The sequence below is a fragment of the Rhodamnia argentea genome, chromosome 9, assembly GCF_020921035.1.
Source record: "Rhodamnia argentea isolate NSW1041297 chromosome 9, ASM2092103v1, whole genome shotgun sequence".
In the NCBI taxonomy this organism is placed as follows: Eukaryota; Viridiplantae; Streptophyta; class Magnoliopsida; order Myrtales; family Myrtaceae; genus Rhodamnia; species Rhodamnia argentea.
Genome location: NC_063158.1, coordinates 18609310 through 18632594, shown reverse-complemented (window position 1 = coordinate 18632594; position 23285 = coordinate 18609310). Strand labels below are relative to the sequence as shown.

The following is a 23285-nucleotide window of genomic DNA, read 5'->3' as shown; positions in this document are numbered from 1 at the left end:
ATTGATTGTGCACCCGCATGATAACCTTTGTTGGTGACTTAGGTTAAAATCAATTAATGTTGCCTCACAAAAAATTTTCATGAAATAAAATAGTACTAAAAGGGTGTTAGAGTAATCTAGCGTAATCAAATCCTTGAACTCTTAATCTCTGGTTCAAAGTAGTAATTTAGTTCTCTCGCTAATTTACTTAGGTTTCTAATCAACCTACCAAAAATAATTAGTGACGACTCCAATTTAAAAATCTTTGTATGTTAATCAATGGAACCACAAGTTTCCATTTGGTATAGACTTGGGAGAGTTTGGGTTAGGATAGTTAAATAATTAACTTGATAATCCATTAATCTGAAATTTTTTAATTTTTAGGTCACGACAGATCGGGCGTTGCATTTGCAACAAGACTTCTAGGCAAATATTAGTTCAACTCATGACACGATCACTAGGTTGTTGCCAAGAGAGTTTTGAGGTACTTTAAAAGGACAAAAGACCACTTGCTGATTTACAAACATGTTGAAGACCTGCAGCTAGTAGGGTATTCGGATTCGGACTTTGCTGTTTGTCGGGATGATATGGAGTTGACAACAAGATACAACTTTATGTTAGCAAGCGGTGCAGTGTTATAGAAAAGTGAGAAACAGAAATCCATATTATCCTCTATCATGCAGGTGGAGTTTATAACATACTTTTATGCTAGCTAAAGTATATTAGAAGTGGCAAAACTTGTGTACGACACTCATTTTAATGCCAAAACTTTCAAAATGATCACTTAAGTGCAAACTCTTTTAAAAAATGATCACTTAAGTACCAATTTCTTCTAAAAACGATCACTTTAGTGCCAACTTCAATTTGAGTTGACGTGGCTTGTTCGAAATCCGACACGTGCTATTTTTTTTATTAATATTTGAGCTAACGTGTCTCAAAGGAGTTGACACCGAAGTGATTATTTTTTTTTTTAAAAATTGACACTTAAATGATTGTTTTTAAAAAATATTGACACTTAAGTGATTGTTTTGAAAATTTTGACACTAAAGTGATCGTTTTTCAAAAAATTTGCATTTAAGTGATTGTTTTGAAAGTTTTGACACTAAAATGAGTCATCGTACACAAGTTTTGGCACTTGTAGTGTACTTAAGCCCTTTTTGCTACTACTCGGGCTATTTGGCTTTGGAATCTTATTAGGGAGTTAGCCGTATTTGATTTTATGGATATGCCCATACGGTTGTATTGTGATAATAACTCTGCGACGTTGTTTATTAACAACGATAGATGTCTCAACGAGTCTAAACACATAAGGTCAAGTTTTTAACCATCAAGGAAATAGTTAAGAATGTTGATATTACGGTAGAGCATATTTGCACGGATGATATGGTTGCGGACTCACTAGCTAAAGGTTTTCGCCCTTCTATATTTGAATGACATGTTATTAACATGAACTTAGCGGTATCATTGGATGCGGTTGTTTAGTGGGAATTGTTTCGATTTTGGTCTAATAAAGTTTATATATGTGTTTATTACATTTTATAATATCAAGATATGTGCCAATATTTTTGCATGGAATAAAGAATTTGAGAATATGTTTATGTTGAGTACATATATTAGGTGAAAATCTCAAGGAATGTGTAAACCTTGAGTAAAGGCTAAGGGCATTAAGTTATTAGCCTTAAAGATATATCTTGCTACAAATAAAGTAAAATTAACTATAAGGTAAGACATATGTGTATTAATTAGAACCATAAGGATATTCTCCGGTAGCATAGCACATCATGTTTCGTGGCACATAAGAAGAGAAAATGTGACTAATAAAGAGGATGACATATAAAGCATCACATTTTATGATGTGTTATCTATTTGACACAATACCATATTGAATCCATATCAGCAAATTTAAGAGCACTAGCGACCATGGAAGGCTCTGTGTCTATTGATGTAGTTACTGCCATGATTCAATTTTTTGAGACTTTATGGGATTAGATAATTGTTAAGAATTATCTCTAGACCAACATAAGAGATGTGCACATATAGGGAGAATGTGAGGTTTCCCTAATGAACTTATATTAATTGAGATTGTAATTACCCTTTTATGGGATTAATTTACCATTTACGAGATTGGTCTCATAAGGTAAGACGTAAGGATTCTTAATTTGTTCTATATGAACTTGGATAGTATGGGCTTAGTTGAGCTCGACTCATGATGAGAGGGCTTGGCCGGAAACTCTATAAATAGTGCTCATATCCCTCTTTTAACCCTAACGAACTCAGATATAACCTCACATAAGGAAGGCATACATATGAGCGTACTCAAGAGGCTATTGTCTCATTGAGCCAGGATACAAAACGCGGTAGAGGAGAAGTACTTGAGCTTTGGATCGTCGCTATTCCGCATAAAAAATGTTGGATACCAAATTAGTTCCACAAATTCCTTTAAACCATTATTGTGCTTTTAGAATATAGCTATGGTGATCTAGGGGTTGCCATCATAAGGTTTTTAGCGGCTTACGGATGAAGTACTCATGAAACGTGGCCGGTGAAGTCGGGAGGCTCGCCCTTCTCTCCAGGGTGCATTCGGGGAAGTCATCAATGACTCCATCTTGAACGATTTTTCCATTCCCAAGGGATGGAAGGTAAGCACAACACCATCAAGTCAACTACTTGTTCATCTGTTACCTACTGAAATCATGATTCCATGGTCGAACTAACAACTCCGGTATTGAATAATTCCCCTAAGATCTATTGGAGATGCTAGAAAGCTGAGATAAAGATTTGCCTTGTGATCTCTTATTGAATCGAGCCGTTCCTGAGTGTTGGTCCAATTTCGTTGTTTAGATTACTAGCAAGCATAGTTTGGATTCCAAGCTTGTATCCAAAGTTAGCTAGCAAAACTTTGTATATGGAATGCGACCATCAAACTCAATTATTTTTTCTTTTGCCGATACCATCATCGAAAATACTATCATCCCTTTTCCTATTCCTAGGCATCCCATAGTGACGTATCGGCTGTTCATAATGAGTATGCTTCATTGTCGTTTTAGGAGCCTTTTCTCTCAATCCGATTAGCGCCAACAGTTCTTGACACAAACCATTTTGCACAATACTTGCACGTAATTAAGTTGGTCGTTTAGCAGAAATAGGTTGGCATCATAAATGGCATGAAAGGGGAAAAGTCATTTATATGTATGCAATTAACTTTTAGTTGAAATCATATATGAAATTTATGTGTGCGCCCTTGCACGCGCATTTATGGATATTACTCGTGCATAGCGTGCCATGTGGCTTGACCACCTACATCATTATTTTAATTAACGAATTCGTCCAGGTGTACCAGGAATTTCACACCTTCAATTTTAACTATTTCACCCATTGATATTCCCAAAGACTGGCCATTTAAAGCTATTATGGATGAATTAAAGTAGTTTCATGTGCATGACATGTAACTTTGAGAATTCTGTTCCTAAAAAGAAGAACATCAATTTGATTGATTCATAGCATGTGGTTCAATACATTTTCACCACCAACAACCAATCTCAATCTCGAGTCCTTAACTCACTAAAGAAAATGAGCTAAGTTGACAAAAGGTCAATCTTATTTCAGTTCAATCCCACACCAAAGTTATTAAATGAAGGATGGTATTTCACATGCCTTCTTGATCAAGCTGAAATCAAAGAACAGGTGAAGCAATCGCGTACAAATCATCCTTTCTCCCAACTGTGGCACCGAAAACTTCTGTCATGTCGAGTTGTTCAGGCGCTTGCCCATTGGCTGGCTTCCAATCATAATGATATAACAGGGATGCTAGTATAAGTTCGAAGCCGGCTGAGGCAAATGCAATGCCAGGACAGACCCTCCGACCAGATCCAAAAGGGAGCAATTGATAGTGCATCCCCTTATAATCCACTGAAGATTCGATGAACCTCTCCGGCTCGAATTTCTCCGGGTTTGTCCAATATCTTGGATCTCTCCCTATAGCATGCACATTGATCAGGACTCTCGAGTTCATAGGAATATCGTAGCCGTCCACCTTGCATCCTGCCCTTGCTGTTCTGGGGATCAATGGTCCTGGTGGATGCATTCTGAGAGTCTCTTTGATAACACACTTTAGGTAATCAAATTCTTCGATATCCGACTCTCGAACGCGGTCTTTTCCCTTTAAAACCCGCCGGATCTCATTCTGCGCTTTGGCCATCACCTTTGGGTTCTTGAGCATTTCCGACATCGCCCATATTATCGTTGACGATGATGTCTCGCTTCCCGCACCAATCATATCCTGCGAGAGTCATGCATATAGACCCCACTATATGTAATCTATTGCAAGCATCTCGGGTATAATTTTGGGGATAGTACAACTTATTTGACTAGTAAGTAAAGACTTTGATATAAAAAATAATCCGGCACTGTTCTGGTAAGGAATATGTTAACAATTATGGTAAACACTCTTATATCAAGTGCATTACAGGTTTTCTAGATTCATCCTTTTGATTATGTCCGAACCATGTTGGGAGTAAATCTTTTTCCTTAGTTATAAATTTTGAGGATTGTCTATTGGAAATTGAATACGCATGTTGAAACACAATATGACAAAATAAAAGAGAATTTGCCTAGTCGAACTTTTACTGAGAACCAGATACGTGTTTATAAGAAATTAACATACCAAGATGACGGCCTTAATGTTGTCCGTTGTAAGATGAAACCCAATCTCGTCAGACTCCTGGAGACGCAGTAGCACATCGACTAAATCTTCCTTATCCTGCGTATCTTCTGGCTTAGCTAAGCATTGTTCTCGTTGCATTTTGTGGTCAGCAAGAATAGTATTCAAGATTTCATCGTACTTTTGCTTTACCTTGTCCAACTTATATTTCATCCCGTTAATGTAAACTAGAAACGGTAGGGAAGGGAAGAGCTCGGCTAGGCTCAACCCGCTCCCCAACCTCACGACCTCCTGAATCGATGAGATCAACTCATCCTGCTGTTTGCAGTTTTGACCGAAAGCCGCCTTGCAAATTATGGAATTAATGCAGGCGAAGATCTTCTCGCTGAGATTAAGAGGGAGACCCGACGATGATTCGATGTGTTTGATGAGATTGTTCACCTCCACATCTCGCGCCCATGTGAATGACCGCACACGTTTAACACTCAGAAGTTCCAGAACGCAGATCTTGCGGAGTTGCCTCCAGTATTCTCCGTATGGGGCGAAGATCATACTCGAGTTTTCGTAGCTTGTGATTTTGGCTACCTGAAGCAGCGGCTTCTCGGCAAAAGTGAGCTCTTGGGTCTTGAGGACCTCCTTGGCTACTTCAGGAGTGGAAATTACTGCCATGGGAAGCTCGCCGAGTTGGAGATGGAAAACCGGACCATATGTTTTTGCTAAGCTGGTTAGACGATGGTGTGGTAGTTCGCCGAACATCTGGTGCAGATTTCCAATAACTGGCAACTTCTTCGGGCCTGGAGGCAGCCTAAGATTGAACCTTTTTGTTCCATGTCTGTTAGAGATCAGTTTAACCAGAAGGAACAAAAAGAGAAGCAACGAAAAGAACAAGGAAAAGGCAGAGAGCTGAAGCATCCTAGAAGATAATAATAGGCGGTTCTTGTGTTTCGGTGAAGATTTTGCATGCAAGAGATGGTATTTTGACCTCTATTTATAATGTTTTGTGAGCCACTGGTTGGCAACGTGGTCTCTAGCTGCTAGAACACTGTTTTAGATGAAAGCAGGAGTACGAAAACAAATGCGAATGAGACAAAAGCAGATTAGGCGGAGCAATGGCGTGTTTCCCAACGTGACAAATAATGGTATTAGTCAGAGCAATGGGGGTGATTTTAGAAATGACAATTGACCATAAATGAGATGCTATTTCGTCGGTGCCCACCCCATCCCCACGTCCTTTTGGGTCTTGTGGACTCGTCCGACATTGTTTTTAGCTTCCTCAAAGTGTTGCTTCTATCTCAATTGAATCCATTCTTAAAGACTTATGAAAGGGGAAAATAAAAGAGCTGAAATGACAAAGATGACAGCTAATTTGACTTGAAATTCGTAGGGCTAAACTTATTGTATACTATTTAACATGTTTGTCCACATAATTAACATGATAGGATTTCGATGGCGCTGAAGGGGCATCAAATTGTCACCAAGGCCAACGTCATAGAAGTCATTCGTTGAATATTTTGCCACAAATAAAAGGGTTTGTGTCCTTTTACACGGAAACAGACAGCGTAATGGGGGCCCAGGTAAAAATGCCTATAGGCAGATGAATTGCAGACGTTAATTGATATCTTTTTTATAGAAATAATCATGATGTTTCATTTGACCTTTCTATTTTAATACTAGCACTTCCCACGTTTTTGTTTTTACTTTCCCATTTTTGGCAATTAAAATCCCAATACTTAAATAAATACATGTTGCAATAAAACAAAAAAACTCGTAACGAAAAGATATTGCAGAGCTAACGCAATCCTCTGAATTTCGCTTTCTTTATTTGAGTTAATGATGTTTGCTTTGACTGTACAAGTCTACATTCTATATTTATTTTTCCGGCCATACAGTCTCTTTAGATTCAGACGTTTCTTCATTTAACTAATAATTGACGACCAGCACTACCCGACAAGCTTATGGAAGTTGCGGTAGTTTTTAAAGAGGGAGAATGCAAGGCTATACCTGCCTAGGAAGAAAAAGCTCCAGGAAATTTGAATGCAAATCAGAAGCAACGACAACAACAAAAAGCAAAAGCAAAAGCAAAAGACAGGCGCTGTTCTGGTAGCCTCAAACGTGGAAAACTTTCCCCTTGTTGCTGGTACGCAAAGTGATAAAAGCTCCGCTGCAAATTCATTTTTAAGATATCCACTAAGCACTGCGAACCCTCGCCTAGTGACCGGCGAGCTCTGGCGACCCTCTCTAGCCACAAGGGGAAAGGAAAAAAAAACCAGAGAAAGAAAAGAAAAATAAATAAAACTATTAATATATAATTGAAATTGTTCATGTCGACACTAGCTGACCAAATGGATTGAATTGACATAAATACAAAAAGTTTAAGAATAAATTAGAAAAAAATTAGGACTAAATTGACACAAATTACAATAAGTTTAGGATTTTTTTGGTAATTTTTCTATTGAAGAATGCAAGTACATCCGCGTTTTAAGGTTCTTTTTTTTTTCCTTATATATTTAAGCTTTTTCCCTAATAAGTCAAGACGCATTTAGATCTCATAAATTTGGCTCTACATATCTTATTCTCGAAATTGTGATAATTCATCATGAGGTTTTCCTAAATTAGCATTTTTAAGAAATGATTTATGGTGAATAAGTTTAGCATAAGTTTAGTTATTGGTCGGATGAACTCAAATGACAAAAAGTGAAAAAAAATCGGGACACAATTTGCAAAATTAAAAGATTTAAGACTAAATTGACAAAATTGTAATAGGTTTAGGACCTTTTGGACAATTTCCCCTCTCATGACTCATGTAATGTAGTTGTTGTGCCGACTTTAATAGCTTAGTTATTGGAACCAAGATAAAAAGTGAAGGAAAAAATTGGGACACAATTGGCAAAATTTAAAGGTTTATGACTGAATTGACAAAAGTGTGATAGATTTAGGACCTTTTGGACAATTTTCCTCTTGTGACTCATGTAATGTAGTTGTTGTGATGACTTCAATATTTATTAATTGTCGAGTCGTCGTGGAACCTGTTCATATGTGAATGGGACATTGCAAAGATTGTTAGTTTTGTATACCTGTCTTATTCTCAACCTAATTTTCATGTGTTGCATTTCACTGTTTGATCTTCAAGATAAGACCGTTTATGTTTCCCTCACCTGCTTTATCTTTGTACTGATTAAGTGCATTATTAGCCCGCCACATTTGAAAATTTCTTCTCTCCTTTTGTCCTAATTATTTTTTTTTAGAGGGGCGAACCATCTGAGCTTTGTCTGTTCCTTGCACTTGTTATATATGTACAAAAGATTCCAGCCCATGAGCCTGGTACATTCAAAGTAGTGTCCGTTATTTGCATTGCCAGTGTGAATGATAGCTAGCAACAATTCTTCTTTATGATTTCATATTCATTAATTAATAAATACAAAACACGTATTGGAAATGAAATATATTCGCTCTTTAGCTGATGTATTAATTAGTTGCGCCATCCAATTTTTTTTTTTTTTCGTTTTTTGGTCGAAGCGCCATCCATCTTTGAAAGACAGCTATTTTAATTGGACTTACTTTTGTCAAACCGATATGTCTTCAAAGCAAATAAGCATAGATACGGCCACATATTCCTTAATAACGCATATAAATAATAATTTGTGAAAAGATTGATATTAGAATGGGCTCCATGTAATAATCATGTCGTTGCTTTTGTCCTTTTCATGATTATATCAAGAACTTGGCACCGCGTTAGAGTAGCGCCCTTATAAATCGTAAAGAAATGCTGATAGCTAGTCACCCATACATGTGTAGAACGCCTTACTGCATAGTCTCTCCATTAAGGAATAAATATGCGAAAATGAATAAGAAAAATGTAAATGTTTTTCAAAAAACAATTATAATTGAATGCTAATGTTACGAAATAAAATAACCTTAATTGTTATTGTCTGATGCTGTAGTTTGCTTTATTACATATATGAGTAAAGTTGTAATATTATGTCCATGAAGAGGTGCATTTGAGAGTATCTCACGAACATGTGCCTTTTGAATGGCTACCTTCTTATCTGTAATAAAGATAGGTCATGTCGAATGGGGTAAGACGACAACGAATGAAACAAATGTACACACGAACGTACGTTCTCTCTCTCTCTCTTCCTCAAAATAGATAACACAAAAAGGGCTAAAACATCCTTACTTTGAGAAATGATCGGTATTTACGTTGTGGAACGTGAATATTTTTCAATTGCGATTATATTCGGACTAGCGTGGGTTGTAGATTTGCTGGGGACGCGTTGGTGATTCAATGACTTTCTTGGGTATTTCTGCAGTCTTGCATCTTAAATGTTAGTCGAATTTCTCGATGCATAATTCCTACATTGGTATTAGAGCCATAGATTTGGATTCTCTGCCTTGTTATCAATTGAGTTTTGGCTTGATTAATACGCTGAATTGCTGTATGAATGAATGCATACGAATCGGGTACGAAAGGAGAATCTTGGTGTTGAAAATTGTATTGTTCGGTGTTGTTGACACCTAAATTTTGACTACCTTTTTAGGATATCAAATTTTGCATATAAAATTAGAGAATGACATGTAGTTCGCATTTAGATCAATTTAATTTCTGCATGCATCTCATTTATATTTTAATTGAACTAGTGGTGGCAGATATGGTTCAAATGGATAGCCTTGGACTTAATTGGCATAGTGAATTCAGTCTACGAGATGGTAATTTACAGTCTAACCCTTTGGGTAGCTCGGTGGCCAAAATTATACGAGAAGTGCACATGGGACGGTCTTGATTGGGAAAGATTGCATTCATGGAATAAAGGACACCAAGTTGAAAATATTGAGTCAAATTTGGGAATTAAAGATGTCATCGTGGGAATATTCTTTGGCTGCGGATCACGATTTCCACGAATCCCGATTTCCACGTCTCCCGTTCTGCTTCAGCTCAGCCCTACATCTGCCCGTTGTTGTTTCGTCCTCCTTCGTCCGGCACCGCCATCCATCGGCCACCCCAATTACTACCCTCAGCCGCTCGTCATTTGCCGTGGCCGTTGGTAGTTGTTCGATGCTCGTGGAGCCACGGAACAGCCTCGATCAACCTCTCCCGTTCTATGCCATCGGAGTGGCCACCAATCATTTCTTGGAGGGTATGATTGGACACCCTATCGAGTAATCGAGAGTCACTACTCGATTCTGTGAAAACCAGAGAAGTGAATTCGAGGATTTGGTTACATTGAGAATGTCATCGACACCCTTTCGGTACCAAAGTCGAGTGTTTTTCTAACCTAAAAATTCATGCAGATGCTTTGGGAGGTGAGGTAGGCTAGAACGACATATGGATATCATACAGAGGAGAATTTTCTACCCTAACAATCACAATCAAGAATTAAAGTGCGTAGATCAAGGAATCAATGACGATGAATAAATTGCATCAAATCAATCAATCAAATCAACATGGCATATCTAGTGTAGCCCTATTAGCTTAGAGAATGGCCTAATAAAGTTCGTGGGTTGATTTGGAAAAGGTTTACGACCAAATACCCGGAAGGGTAAAATGGTCATTTTGGTGGTTCGAGAACCCAAAATCGAAAAAATTGGGTATAACCAATCGAATGTGGTCATTTCCCATTTTTTTTTTGGAATTATTTTTTGGAATTTTTCCTATTTTTTTTAATTTTTAAAGAATTTTTTAAATATTTTTTTCTATTTTTATTGATTTTCCAAATTTTTATTAATTTTTTTAATCTTTTTTAGACCGAGTTGAATTGGCCCTCGTGAATCAAACCACTCGATCCAGACCCTATAGGTCCCGAACCGATCTAGACAAAACGACGACGATTTTGTTTTTTTTGTTTTTTTTTTGTTTTTTCTAATTTTTTTATCTATTTTCTGAAAATCTAATATTAGATCCTATGGTCCAGGTCTACCTACGTGGCTAAGCCACGGCTCTTGGATCACCTGACTAAAATCTACAGCTCGGATTAAACGGAGACTCGTTCTAGATCGTCCGATCTAATTACCAAAATGGACGGTCAAGATCGAACGGCGAGACCAAATCTAAACCATTCGATCATAAATTCTATTTTTAATTTTTGAAAACTACTTTTTATTCCGAAATTCATTTTAATTTTAAAAAAAAAACCCATATCGTGACACGTGGCCTAATGCCAACCATCCGATCCAGGTTTTTATTTTATATTTATTTATTTATTGAGATCGGTTATAACAGCTAAGCCGACGTGGCTACCATGTGCTAAGGTACGTGGCACCATGTCGGCGCTACATAGACGTTGACCAAGTCAACGAAGGCTGAATGGTCTTTGTCTTCCCACATGACTTAGAGTGAACGGATAGCTGAGGTTCCTCCGACGAGATCCAATAGTGAAACCTTAGCCAATTGGCCTGAAATCGATGTTGATCGACTCGTCGTGACCTCCAGCTTAACATATTCGAAAAAAAAAAACGGCATTACATCCACAAAAATGACGTGAATCAAGCTCGCACAAAACTCTCATGTGACATCTCGATTAGGCAAAAACGAGCATAACTATTCAATTACTTCACAAGTCAGCATCACACAAGGTCTAGAAACCTTACTCGTAGGTCCAATTGACCTGGTTTAGGCTAGCTTGAGCTAGAGAGTTCGCAATAGGTTTGGCTATGGAGTCGGACTCGATTTAAGGTTTTCTCGTGAAATCGATGCAAAAGACAAGTGCGATGTTGCTTAGTGAAGTTCCAAAAGTAAAACACCTACGCTAATTCATGAAATGATGATCGGAGCAGAGCTCCGCCATTAATGCACGTAAGAGATACTCAGAGTTTGAACTCACTATTCTGAGGATGTTGAGCTTATCGGAGGGGTTGGCGGTGATCCTGGAGGTCCAAGGAAACTCGGGGAATCAATTTGGAGCTTCAATTCTTCCTAGTTTGCTCCGACGAAGATCGTACGGTTCTCGCTCAAGCTCGGGTCAATGGTGGACAACGAGAGCTCTTTTCTCTCTCTGACTCTCCCTCTCCATATTCCGTTAGTCTCCGCGAGCACAAATGAGCCTCTCCCCTATCAAAAACGTATGAGGCCAATTATATCCCAATTTCAAAAATTCGCGTGCTCGGGCGAGGTGTAACGACCTTAGGATCTTTCCCCTTATCAACCCGTTTATAATTTTCCTTAATCGTTTTTCTTATTTTCTACCAACCTTTATTTATAACGGTGAGCGTATTGAAATAGCAAACAGAGCAACCTTTATATATAAACACACATATTTTTATATATGCATCAAGATATCTTACATCATCATATAGCCTCCCATTTATAAACTACTCATTCTCACGCTCCATCTCTCTTTGCTACTATCACCCATATCTTCAAGACTCTATATCGATAGCATTGCTTGGGTACATATGCATATAAGTGGACTGGTCGTATAGAGGAGCTCATAGTGGGTCTATCAATTTCTTGAAAAATAAAGGAATGAGTGAGCAGCCCAGTAAATGAAATTACTAGGCCTAAAGCAATAATGTCGGCTTTATGCTTAACAAAGCTATCATGTGATCTATTGTAAATATGAGCATGAATCTTCATTTTGAATCATCAAATGCATAGAATCCACCACATAAATTTTGTTCAAATGCTATGAACACATCAATTCATGTAATTCACATCAAATGACCATTTTTGGCTCACCAATTTGTGCCCATTTGGGTCATAATTTGTAAGACGTATCTCGAGAACGCTCACTTGTGGGTATAACGTCACCAAAAGGTGAACTTTTCGCATAATCACCTTCACGGGAACGATGGCTTAATATACCCATAATACGAACCCTTGAGATTTTAAGGGAATGTTTGCCTATCCAAGCCATAATTGCCTATCCGGGCCATAATAATTGCTTATTCGGGGCCATACGTTATTCCTAGGATGATATGCACAAACACATTCTTGCAGGCGCATGCATCAAATCATTTTAATGCCAAAAAGTATTGTTGTGGTTTGATACAAATCATGCTAATGTAATAACACTCGTATTGCACACAAAATGCACATAAGTCATGTCAATCTAATGCAAAACTTTGTTTAAGTAACAAATAGACGTTACTACATTAGATCTAGTAATCCCATTTACCCGTTACCTCGGACTACGTAGTTATTCTACGACGAACAAGACGGGAGGGAAGACGTAGTGGCGTGAGGCGACGGTGGCTTGAGGCGACGGTGGCTTGAGGCAACGACAAGAGAGGGCGTGAGAGAGAAAGTGAGATAGTGAACCGAGTGGTAGAGAGAAGAGAGAGAGAGACGTGAAAGGGGATGAGGAAAATGGTGGGGGCTCTTTGCTATTTATAGCCTCCTTTAGCTCTTCCCCAAGCCACCTTCCTCGAAAATTGTACTTTGATTTATAAATATGTTTCTTGAAAATCGTGCAAAGATTTAGAAATATCTTTCTTGAAAGTCGTGCAAAGATTTAGAAATATCTTTCTCAAAATCCGTGCAAAGGTAAATCTTTCTCGAAAGTCCTACAAAGATTTAGAGGTATTTTTCTCAAAATCCATGCAAAGAAATATCTGTCTCAAAAGTTTTGCAAAGATTTAAAAAATATCTTTCCAAAAATTGTGTATAGATTTAGAATTATCTTTCTCTAAATTTGTGCAAAGATTTAGAAATATCTTTTTTGGGACTCGTGCAAAGATTTAAAAATATCTATTTCGAAATTCGTGCAAAGATCTTTCTAAAAAATTGTGCAAAGGTTTAGAAATATTTTTGTCGAAAATCGTGGAAATATCTTTCTCGAAAATTATGCAAATATCTTTTTTGAAATCGTGTAAATATTTTTTTTCAAAAACCGTGCAAATATCTTTCTCAAAAATCGTGCAAAGATTCAGAAATATTTCTTTCGAATAGTTTTTTAGGTGTCTTAAAGAATAAGTTAAGAGAAATTCTTCTATTTCTTATTTATTTCTAATGTGGGAAAATTCGGGATGTTACAACTCTTTCCTCTTAAGAAATTTTTCCCTCTAAATTTGAATGTACTTGGGTTATTGAATAGGTGTGGGTACTTGCTCTTCATTATATCCTCGCTCTCCCAAGTAGCCTCTTCCACACCATGCCGTTGCCATAGAACTTTGACTAAAGGAATTGTTTTATGCTTTAGTACTCGTTCCCTTCGATCCAAGATTTGCACTGGTTCCTCGACGTATGACATACTTTCATCTATGTCAATTGTCTCGAAATCCAGTACATGAGTTGGATCAGACTCGTACTTTCTTAGCATAGACACGTGGAATACGTCGTGGATTTTAGAAAGTTTTTAGTGGTAAGGCCAACCGATAAGCTAGGTTCCCTATCCTTTCTAGGATTTGGAAGGGCCCTATGAATCTCGGGTTCAACTTTCCTCTTTGGCCAAAGCATGACATACCTTTGATAGGGGAAATCTTGAGGAGTACATGATCGCCCACGCTGAACTCTAACGATATTCTTCTTTTATCAGCATAGCTTTTCTACGGACTTCGAGCCATCTTAAGTCGATCTCATATTACCGCTACGACATCGCTTGTTATTTGAACTAGTTCGAGTCCCGTCAATTGCCTTTCACCGACTTCGTTCCAACAAATTGGAGTTCGGCAAGCTCTTCCAAACAATGCTTCAAATGATGCCATTCCAATACTTTGCTGGTAACTATTGTTGTAGGCAAATTCTGTGAGATGCAAATGTTCATCCCAATTGCCTTTGAAATCGATAGATCATGCTTGCAACATATCTTCCAAGGTCTGAATGGTCCTTTCTATTGACCATTGGTTTGTGGGTGATATGCCGCATCGTATTGTATCTTTGTTCCCAATGTCTCTTGTAGACTCCACTAGAAAGCGGACGTAAACCTCGGATCTCAACAAATGTGATCGATATAGGAACTTCATGTAATCGTACTATATATTGAACGTATAGCTCGGTGTATTTCTCCATTGAATAATCAGTCCGCATAGGCAAAATGTGGGCGGACTTGGTCAGACGATCAACAATTACCCAAATGGAGTTGTGACCTTGTTGAGTCCTTGGCATTCCTTGAATGAAGTTCATGGTCACATGCTCCCACTTCCATTCTATAATTTCCAATAGTTGTAGCATTCCGCCAGGCTTACAATGTTGAGCTTTGACTTGTTGGCACATTAAGCATTTTGCAATGTGTTTAGCGATATTCATTTTCATTCCATTCCACCAATAATATTGTCGAAGATTATGGTACATCTTTGTGTTTCCTGGATGGATGCTATAATTATTCCAATGGGCTTTCGATAAAATTTCTTCCTTCAATTTTTCATTGTTAGGAATGTAGAGATGCCCATGTAATTATTCTGGTTTCTCTCCATTCAAAGCTTCTTCTCGAAGTTTGGCTATCTCGGGGTCATCTTGTTGTAATACCTTAATCCTTTGTATTATTTTTGGTTCAATGCGAAGGGTGGTGATCAAGCTGGAAAGTTGCCCTACTTCGAACTTAAATTCCATATCCCAAGCTTTCTCCAAGAGGGTCCATTCTTTGACCATCATGTGTGCAATGGCCAACTTCCGACCGGGAGAATCTGCTACTCTATTTGCTTTTCCTAGGTGGTATAGTATCTCACAATCATAATCTTTTAACAATTCCATCCAGCGTCGTTGTCTCATATTCAACTCATTCCGGGAGAACAAGGACTTTGAGCTTTAATGATTGGTGTAGATCTCAAGCTTCTCTCCATATAGATAATGTCTCCAAATTTTGAAGGCAAAGATGATAGCTGCAAGTTCTAGGTCATGAGTCGAATAGTTCAACTCATATGATTTTAGTTGCCTAGAGGTATAAGTGACTACTTTGCCATGCTACATTAGCACACATCCGAGTCCTTTATGGGATGCATCACTATAAATAGCAAAGCCTCCCGATCCTACTAGTATAGTTAGGATAGGTGTAATTGTTAGCCTCTATTTAAGCTCTTGAAAGCTTTGTTCGCATTTATCAATCCATTCAAACTTGACATCTTTCTTTGCCAAATTTGTTAGAGGGGCAGCTATACTTTAGAACTTTTCCACGAACCTTCAGTAGTATCCAGCTAGACCCAAGAAATTGCGAACTTATGTTCTTGTCGTTGGTCTTGGCCAATTGGTTACGGCTTCCACCTTTGTTGGATCTACCGATATCCCTTCATGTGTCACCACATAGCCTAAGAATACTACGCGATCTAGCCAAAATTCACATTTGCTGAATTTGACATATAACTTATGTTCCTAAAGTGTTTGCAATACCATTCTCGGGTGTTGTTCATGGTCATTAGGGGTTTTTTAGTATACCAAGATGTCATCAATAAAAACTATAACAAAATGATCCAAGAATAGCTTAAACACCCGATTCATTAAATCCATGAAGGCTCTGGGGGCATTAGTAAGACCAAAGGGCATTACTAGGAACTCATAATAACCAAAAAGGAGCATGATAATACATTGGCTGTGGGTCAGAGAATTTTTTGAGTGGTGGAAAATTCAAAGTGGAAGAATGAGATTCAACGCTGGGCTGGAGTGGAGGGAATTCATCAGGGTGAAACATACAAATGCTAGGAAGGGGTTTAGGGACACATGTGTATGGCTTGGGGAGGTCAATGGAGCAAGATGGGTTTTTCTTGATCCATTTCTGGATGGGTTTATAGAAAGGATTGGTGATGGGTTTTTGAAGTGGTGTTGGTGAAGAGCTAGGTGGATCTGGCTTGCAAGAAGATGGAGAAGGAATTTGGGATACAGGAGGAGTGCCATACCGAACGAGGTACTGCCAATTTCCGCCGTCCACATCGAGTGGACCCACCGTAGGATCACCGTCAAGATATCGTTGATACAAGGGATCTTTTTCCTTTTTTCTTTTGGAAGAGGACCGGTCGTCTTGCTCAGCAGAAAAAAGACAAGAAGGACAGGAGCATTCTGGATCTCAAAAACAATGACCTGAAGAGTCTTTGAAGGCATGGATCGGTTGACCATTGGAACCGAACGACCGAACAAATTTCTTGGGATCTGGTTCTTCCATACTCACTATTTCAAATGGACATGGGGTGAAATAGAGGATAGTGGGAAAGGAAGGAAAAAGGTTGACGAGTCATCTTCCTTTGCTTTTGCAAACTTGATGTTTACAGTACCATCTTTCTTCTTTGTGAATCGTGGTTCAATGGACTGGACGGGCCGTGTGTTTTGATGAAGCTTTTCATAATTGGTTACCCAATTCTCAGGGAGAAGTTTGATAAGTTGTTCTCCGGGTATTTGTCGGGGGATGTGTACACAGGACGCCCGGTCATGATCGATTGAGATGATAAGGGCATCATCCGAAATAGGAAGATTGAGATCAATAGCATGATTCCGGACTCGATAGACCATCCGATAATGAAGTGCGGCCGCCAAGGAGTTTGGAGTTCGAGGGTCACCACTAATCTGCAATTGGACCTTCAAGGCCGACATTAGTTCTGGATCTGCAAGGGCCATGTTGAAATTTGGAAATAAGGTAACAAAGACTGCCCCATCATTTAAAGTAGTCTGTATGGTGCCTATACAAGCATGCCGGTAGTCTAAGAACCGCGTGTCCAAAAGGGCAATTCTAGCTACAACAGGTAGACCTTTACGTCCATGGAAGGAGAGAGCAAGTCCGATGGCTTCGAAATGAAGGTGGGTGAATCCTTGTTGGATCCATTGGAGTGGAAATTCAGAAGGAATTTGGAGCGTCACAAACTATTCTTGTTGCGTAGCAAGAATATGATGCCGATCGAATTTAGAGGACTGGACATATTCCTTAACAGAGCGAGGAGTATGTCAAATAAGGTGTTTAATGGAACGAATGGGTGAAAAAGAAGTAGGCTCGGCAAAGGCCGAATATGGATTGATAAGAGGAAGTTGAGTTTCAGAGATCTTGTTGTCTTCAGAAAAGGCTACCTCATAGAGATAGTCGATTTTGGATGCCATAGATTTTCGTAACTCGGGGGGTGATGCAAGAGAAAGTGGGGATTGGTGATGAACTAGAGTAATCATGCTTTCCGCTGGAGTTTCCATTATATGTGAAAGATTCTCTTCATAACAGACCTTCGAACGCGAAAATATTAATACTAAACTATCATCAATGACATATGGCTCTGATACCAAAAAGGAGCGGAAGCAAGAACTTAATCCGAAACAAGTATGCTATCCCACACGGGCTCTTGACCACTCAGGGACCGCCCGTTAGTTTCCGATCTCGCTCTTGGAACTAACAGCAATCCCTGAGTGGCCAGAGACCCGTGCGGGATAGCATACTGTTTCGATTAAGTTCAGATAAGGCGGAAGCCGATGCCGAAAAGGCAAGAGCTTCAGGGACAACACCAATCTCTTCTTCTTCAGTCCCCACTTTTCCCATCCCTCCTACAGCACCACCCGAACCTCCCGATTCTCCTCCACACTCTCCTTCTCAGAGACTACCTTCGTTCATGGTTTCCAATCCTATTGAAAGTTTCTTGAGAAAACAAGTCCCATCTATTTCAACCATCCACACCAATAAACAAGAGGATTCTCCTTCTTCATCCTCAGCTCTTCCTTCTGAAACACCTCCTTCCTCTGAATCAGCAAATGATCCAGATCACATTTCAGATGAGTTCCCAGCTATTATGATGGCCGCAGCAGTTCCCAAAGAAGAAGAAGAAGAAGAAGAAGTGGAATTTACTGATCTAAAACCCCCTCCAACTCCTAGATCAGCACCTCATACATCCCATTCTCCATCAGGCACATACTTCACTTTCGATGATGTCCCTTACCATCGTTGGCCTATGAAACTTCAAGAGTTCCATACATGGCTTGTTGCTAGAAACTTTGGAGAACAAAGCACTTATGAAGTTCTCCTAGAATTCACAAGTAAGTTTGTCGGAACCTTAAAAGCCCGGTGGACCTCTATTTCAGAACAAGACCAAATAGCCTTCCTCCTGATGAATTTTAATCAAGCCATGCGAGTTATTCACCTGTATTTTATTGGTCAACCCACCAAAGAAACGGAACTCAAAAGAAAAGAATTCTTTGAAAGAAAATGCTGTTCTACTTCCAGAAAAGATCTTGACAAACACTTCAAATAGATGATTCAACTTTTTTATCATCTTGGAGCAAATATCAACCTCAAACCAATCTTTTTAGCCTCCATTCCTAAAGAGATTGCAGATGAAGTAGGAAAGCATCTTCAAAGGCCTCTCCTTGAATCCACACTGAGAGAAATTCAGCAAGCCGTTCATATAGCCATTGAAGAAAAGTGCAGATTAAAACGACAGTTCGATCAATTCCTCAAAGAAAACCGTAAGTATGATAGGAACTGCGAAAGACCAGAATGGAAGATTAAATGCACCAGAAACCGCAATGATCCGTCCTGCTCGGGTCATAAGAAGAAAGTTCATTTCAAGAAGTTTTCATTTGCAAGAAAGCCCCGCAGAAACAAATGGAAATTTCTCAAGAAGAAATCTCGCAATCATTCCATGAAGCATTGCAAAAGACCCAAGTCCGACAGATGCTACATCCGCAACAAGAAGGGTCATTTTGCAAAGAAGTGCCCTCTAGCGAAGCGACAAGGCGCTTACATGATCCAGAAGATCTCACAGAACATCGGGATTTCCCTTAGTGATGAAGATGTTGAATCAATCTTCTCCCTTGAAGATGAACCCTCTCCAGATACTTTGTGTGCCATTGAAACTTACTCCTCTGATTCAGACTCTTCTCCAGGAGATGTCCTCTCCTTTTTTCCTCTTTCTGATTCCTTTCGCATTCACTCACCTACATTCCATCCTCCATACTTCCCAATCCAAATCCAGCTTCCCGGAAACACCAAAGCCATCCAAGTCATAGCCCTCATTGATACCGGTGCAATTGCATCTTTGTTAGATTGCAAAATCCTTCCGGATGAATATTGGACACCATACACCGGGTATTTCCAATCAGCTTCAGGTGAAACTTTTACTACCAAACTACGTAGTAATCCTCTTTCTATCCATATTCTCCCTGGCCGTGAAATCACCACCCGCATCCTTGGATGTCCGTCTCATGACAAGGATCTCATTCTTGGTTGGGATATTCTTTCCAAACTCCCGCAGCCTCGAATTAATCCTAAGGGATTACAATTTCAAAAGCGGTTCCAAGAATTTGTTGAAATCCAACGACTCTTTGTCATTCAACCAGAACTCCTTGATCCCATTTATCAATCACTTCTTTCTCATTGCTCAGAATCTCACCAGCAGCTAACCCATATATGCTCCAACCCACTTTGGCAAAATCCCGATTTCTTTGTCAAAATTCCTTTTCGAAAAAATGGAGAAATCAATCCCACCAAAGCATGTCATTCAGGAATGAATCTAGATCATCTTGCTCTTGCACAAGTAGAATGTGCTCAACTCCTCTCCCAAGGACTTATTGAGCCTTCAAACTCCCCATGGGCATGTGAAGCCTTTTACGTCAACAAAAGAACGAAACAAAATCGCGGAAAGTTGTGATTAGTCATCAACTACCAACCCCTCAATCTGTTTATCCAAGATGATAAATTCCCATTGCCCCACAAGAACTCTTTGTTCTCCGGTCTTGCCCAAGCCAAGATCTATTCCAAATTCGATCTTAAGGCAAGCTTTTGGCAAATAGGAATTCATCCTTCAGACATATTCAAAACTGGTTTCTGTATTCCAAATCAGCATTTCCAATGGAAAGTCCTTCCCTTTGGACTTAAGACTGCTCCGTCATTATTCCAGAAGGCTATGTGTAAAATTTTTCAGCCCATCCTTGCTAATGTCCAGATCTATATTGATGACATTCTCTTATTCTCTCATGATGAAGCCTCCCATGCAAAGCTCCTTCAACAATTTGCTGAAATTGTGCACACTCATGGACTCATGTTATCCCAAAAGAAAATGGTCTTAGCTCGAAGAGAAATTGAATTTCTCGGTATGCGTTTGAAAAATGGCACTTATTGCCCAGGACCACACATTACAGAAGATCTCCAAAAATTCCCGGATGAAAATCTCTCACCCCACCAAATCCAATCCTTTTTAGGAATTGTAAACTACCTTAGAGATTTCGTTCCAAAAATTTCCCGCATCCTCTCTCCCCTGCAAAAGATGTTAAAAAAGGACCCTCCTCCTTGGTCCAAAAAACAGACCACCGCCATTCGAACCCTCAAGGACACACCGCAGAACTTGCCTCCTCTTCAGATTCCTTCTCATGGCACCAGAATCCTTCAAACAGATGCCAGTGACAAATCATGGGCAGCCATCCTTCTTGAAGAAGACAAAGGTAAGAGAAGAATTTGTGTATACAAAAGCGGAAATTTTTCAGCTGCAGAAATGTATTACCATTCTACTTTCAAAGAAATTCTTGCAATTAAAAATGGAATCAAAAAATTTGAATTTCATCTCATTGGTCATCATTTTTTAGTAAAAATGGATATGTCCTCTTTTCCTCATATGCCTAAATTCAAGCAAAAACAGGTTCCTCATCCCCACCTCTTATGTTAGGCAGAATGGTTCTCCAAATACTCTTTCGATTCAAAACACATTTCTGGAAAGAAAAATATTTTGGCCGATTTCCTTTCGCGGCCAAAAGAGCCTTTCGAATCCATAAACATGTTTATTCGTAAAGAGTTTTCGGGATCCTTCAAAATTCAGAATATGCGAGAACACCAATGGCCATCACATCAATATCCTCCAGATATTCCCCCATATCTCAAGCAAAATTCCCTTTCAGATCATTTACAGAGATTATTTTGGAACTACCATTATGTCATCTTCAAAGACTATGGTGGATTGTTCCTCAAATCAGGTCTCAATTATGATTATCCGTTCATTCATCCACTCAGATGGTCTTCTACCATCCCATTCCCTTCTGACCTAAAATGGATGTTTTGGTTCATGTTTCACCTCTACCAGGTTGCTATAGAATTTCCTTTAGACAAAATCATTAAGGTTTTGTCTGATTCTCTTTTTGGAAACTATCGAAACCATTCTCAGAAATTCTTCATTGATATTCTCACTTGGTTTCAACCCCTTCAAGCATGGAAACGCTTATTCATTCTCTAAAGACAAGTTGGTCGCCCAGAACCGAGCAGACACCCTGTTATCCTCTTTCGTCATCCTTGGATATTCACTAGACCCACAGGTGACAAAAGATCCAATGCTGTAGAAACCGGAACCACCACTTTCAAGCCCGATCTCCAAGATCAAGTGTTCAAAATGCACAAGACGTACTCCAGAACCGTATTCGACATTCCTCATGAATACAGAGAACTCCAACGTATCCTCTGCCAAGAAAATAAGGTTATACCACCTGAGATATGGCCTTATTCCATAGCAAGCTACTCTTGGGACACGCCCAGGACTCACCCTCATGTATTTGAAGCCCTTCAGGAGTTCAACAAGAATCAAGCAAGTTCCTCAATGGACACCGAAACTCAGCCATTTGATCCATGGGGCGGACAACCGTCACAAGATCCATACAACTATCCGCAACCCGTCATCCCCGACGCTCCTTCCTCATCCAGAAGCACCCCAGGCATCCCTCATGACCCACACTTGGACCAGATCATCTCAGATTATGAAAAGGAACAATTATTACGAGCTTACAAAAGTAAAAAGGACGGCCCTTCTGATACTTATGATGGACCGCACAGCTCTGACTCGAATAATGCCAATTATCATCCTAATCCAGACAGAATACGATAAGCTTACCTGCTCCAACCTACCTACTATCCATCCAGCAAAAGTCCAAGAAAGTGCGTGTCGATTGTCAAGCTTTCTCATATGTTCCCCCTTTTGTAAAAAGTCAAGCCAGGCAGCAGAAGAGGCGCGTGCATGTTTTCCTACAATAATGACTTTCTCAAAAGTCAAAGTTTGTTGTAAATTTTGGTACCAAGCTCGTCGGACCTCAATTATAGAGGATCCTTTTTGTGCTTGATGTTTTCGCCTATATAAGGCGTGCTTTCCCTTTGTAAAGGGTAAGACTTGGCTTCCCCTGTGAAATCCAAGTAAGAGTTTGCTTTCAGAATGAGTTTCTAAAAATCTCCCCTCCTCTCTTCAAGCAGACTCTTCTGCGCCAAAATATCACGACTTCTCTATAATAGTGACCGGTTAAGTATGCTCTCCACTTGCCACAAAGTCTATGATCATTCAGAAAGTTTATCAGATCCGATATTGGGTTAAAGCGCGTATAGAGTCCGACGGGACCTCTCTCCACTTGTTATCGCAAGTGAGCGATGGATCTATCCAATATTAAGGTCGGATAGACCTATGGTGGTAATGGATAGTGGATCCCGTGGATCAGAAATCTAGATATTCTTAAAGGATTAGTTCCAAGAGTGAGATCCGGAAACTAACAGGCGATCTCTTGAGTGGCCGAGAGAGCCCGTGTGGGATATCATACTTGTTTCAGTATAAGTTCTTGCTTCCGCTCCTTTTTGGTATCAGAGCCATATGTCATAGATGATAGTTTAGTATTAATATTTTCGCGTTCGAAGGTCATTTATGAAGAGAACCTTTCACATATAATGGAAACTCCAGCATAAAGCATGATTACTCCAGTTCATCACCAATCCCCACTTTCTCTTGCATCACCCCCCGAGTTACGAAAATCTACGGCATCCAAAATCGACTATCTCTATGAGGTAGCCTTTTCTGAAGA

General features: G+C 39.3%; 1 protein-coding gene across 1 annotated transcript; it reads right to left on the bottom strand.

The window, feature by feature from the left end:
* Positions 1–3652: 3652 nt before the first annotated feature.
* Positions 3653–5560, bottom strand: LOC115729887 (premnaspirodiene oxygenase-like). Its single transcript, XM_030660513.2, has 2 exons — positions 4643–5560; positions 3653–4258 (listed from the first exon to the last, which is right to left on the bottom strand). Exons 1-2 carry the CDS (start codon positions 5549–5551, stop codon positions 3653–3655), a joined length of 1515 nt encoding a protein of 504 aa, XP_030516373.2. The 5' UTR covers positions 5552–5560.
* Between the last annotated feature and the right edge of the window lie 17725 nt (positions 5561–23285).

What these genes read in the sequence shown, in the direction of transcription:
- LOC115729887 (XM_030660513.2), bottom strand. Translation starts at nt 5,551, where the DNA reads ATGCTTCAGCTCTCTGCCTTTTCCTTGTTCTTTTCGTTGCTTCTCTTT. An exon ending in ACATTAAGGCCGTCATCTTG is followed by an intron (nt 4,259 to 4,642) that starts GTATGTTAATTT and finishes TGACTCTCGCAG; the next exon opens with GATATGATTGGTGCGGGAAG.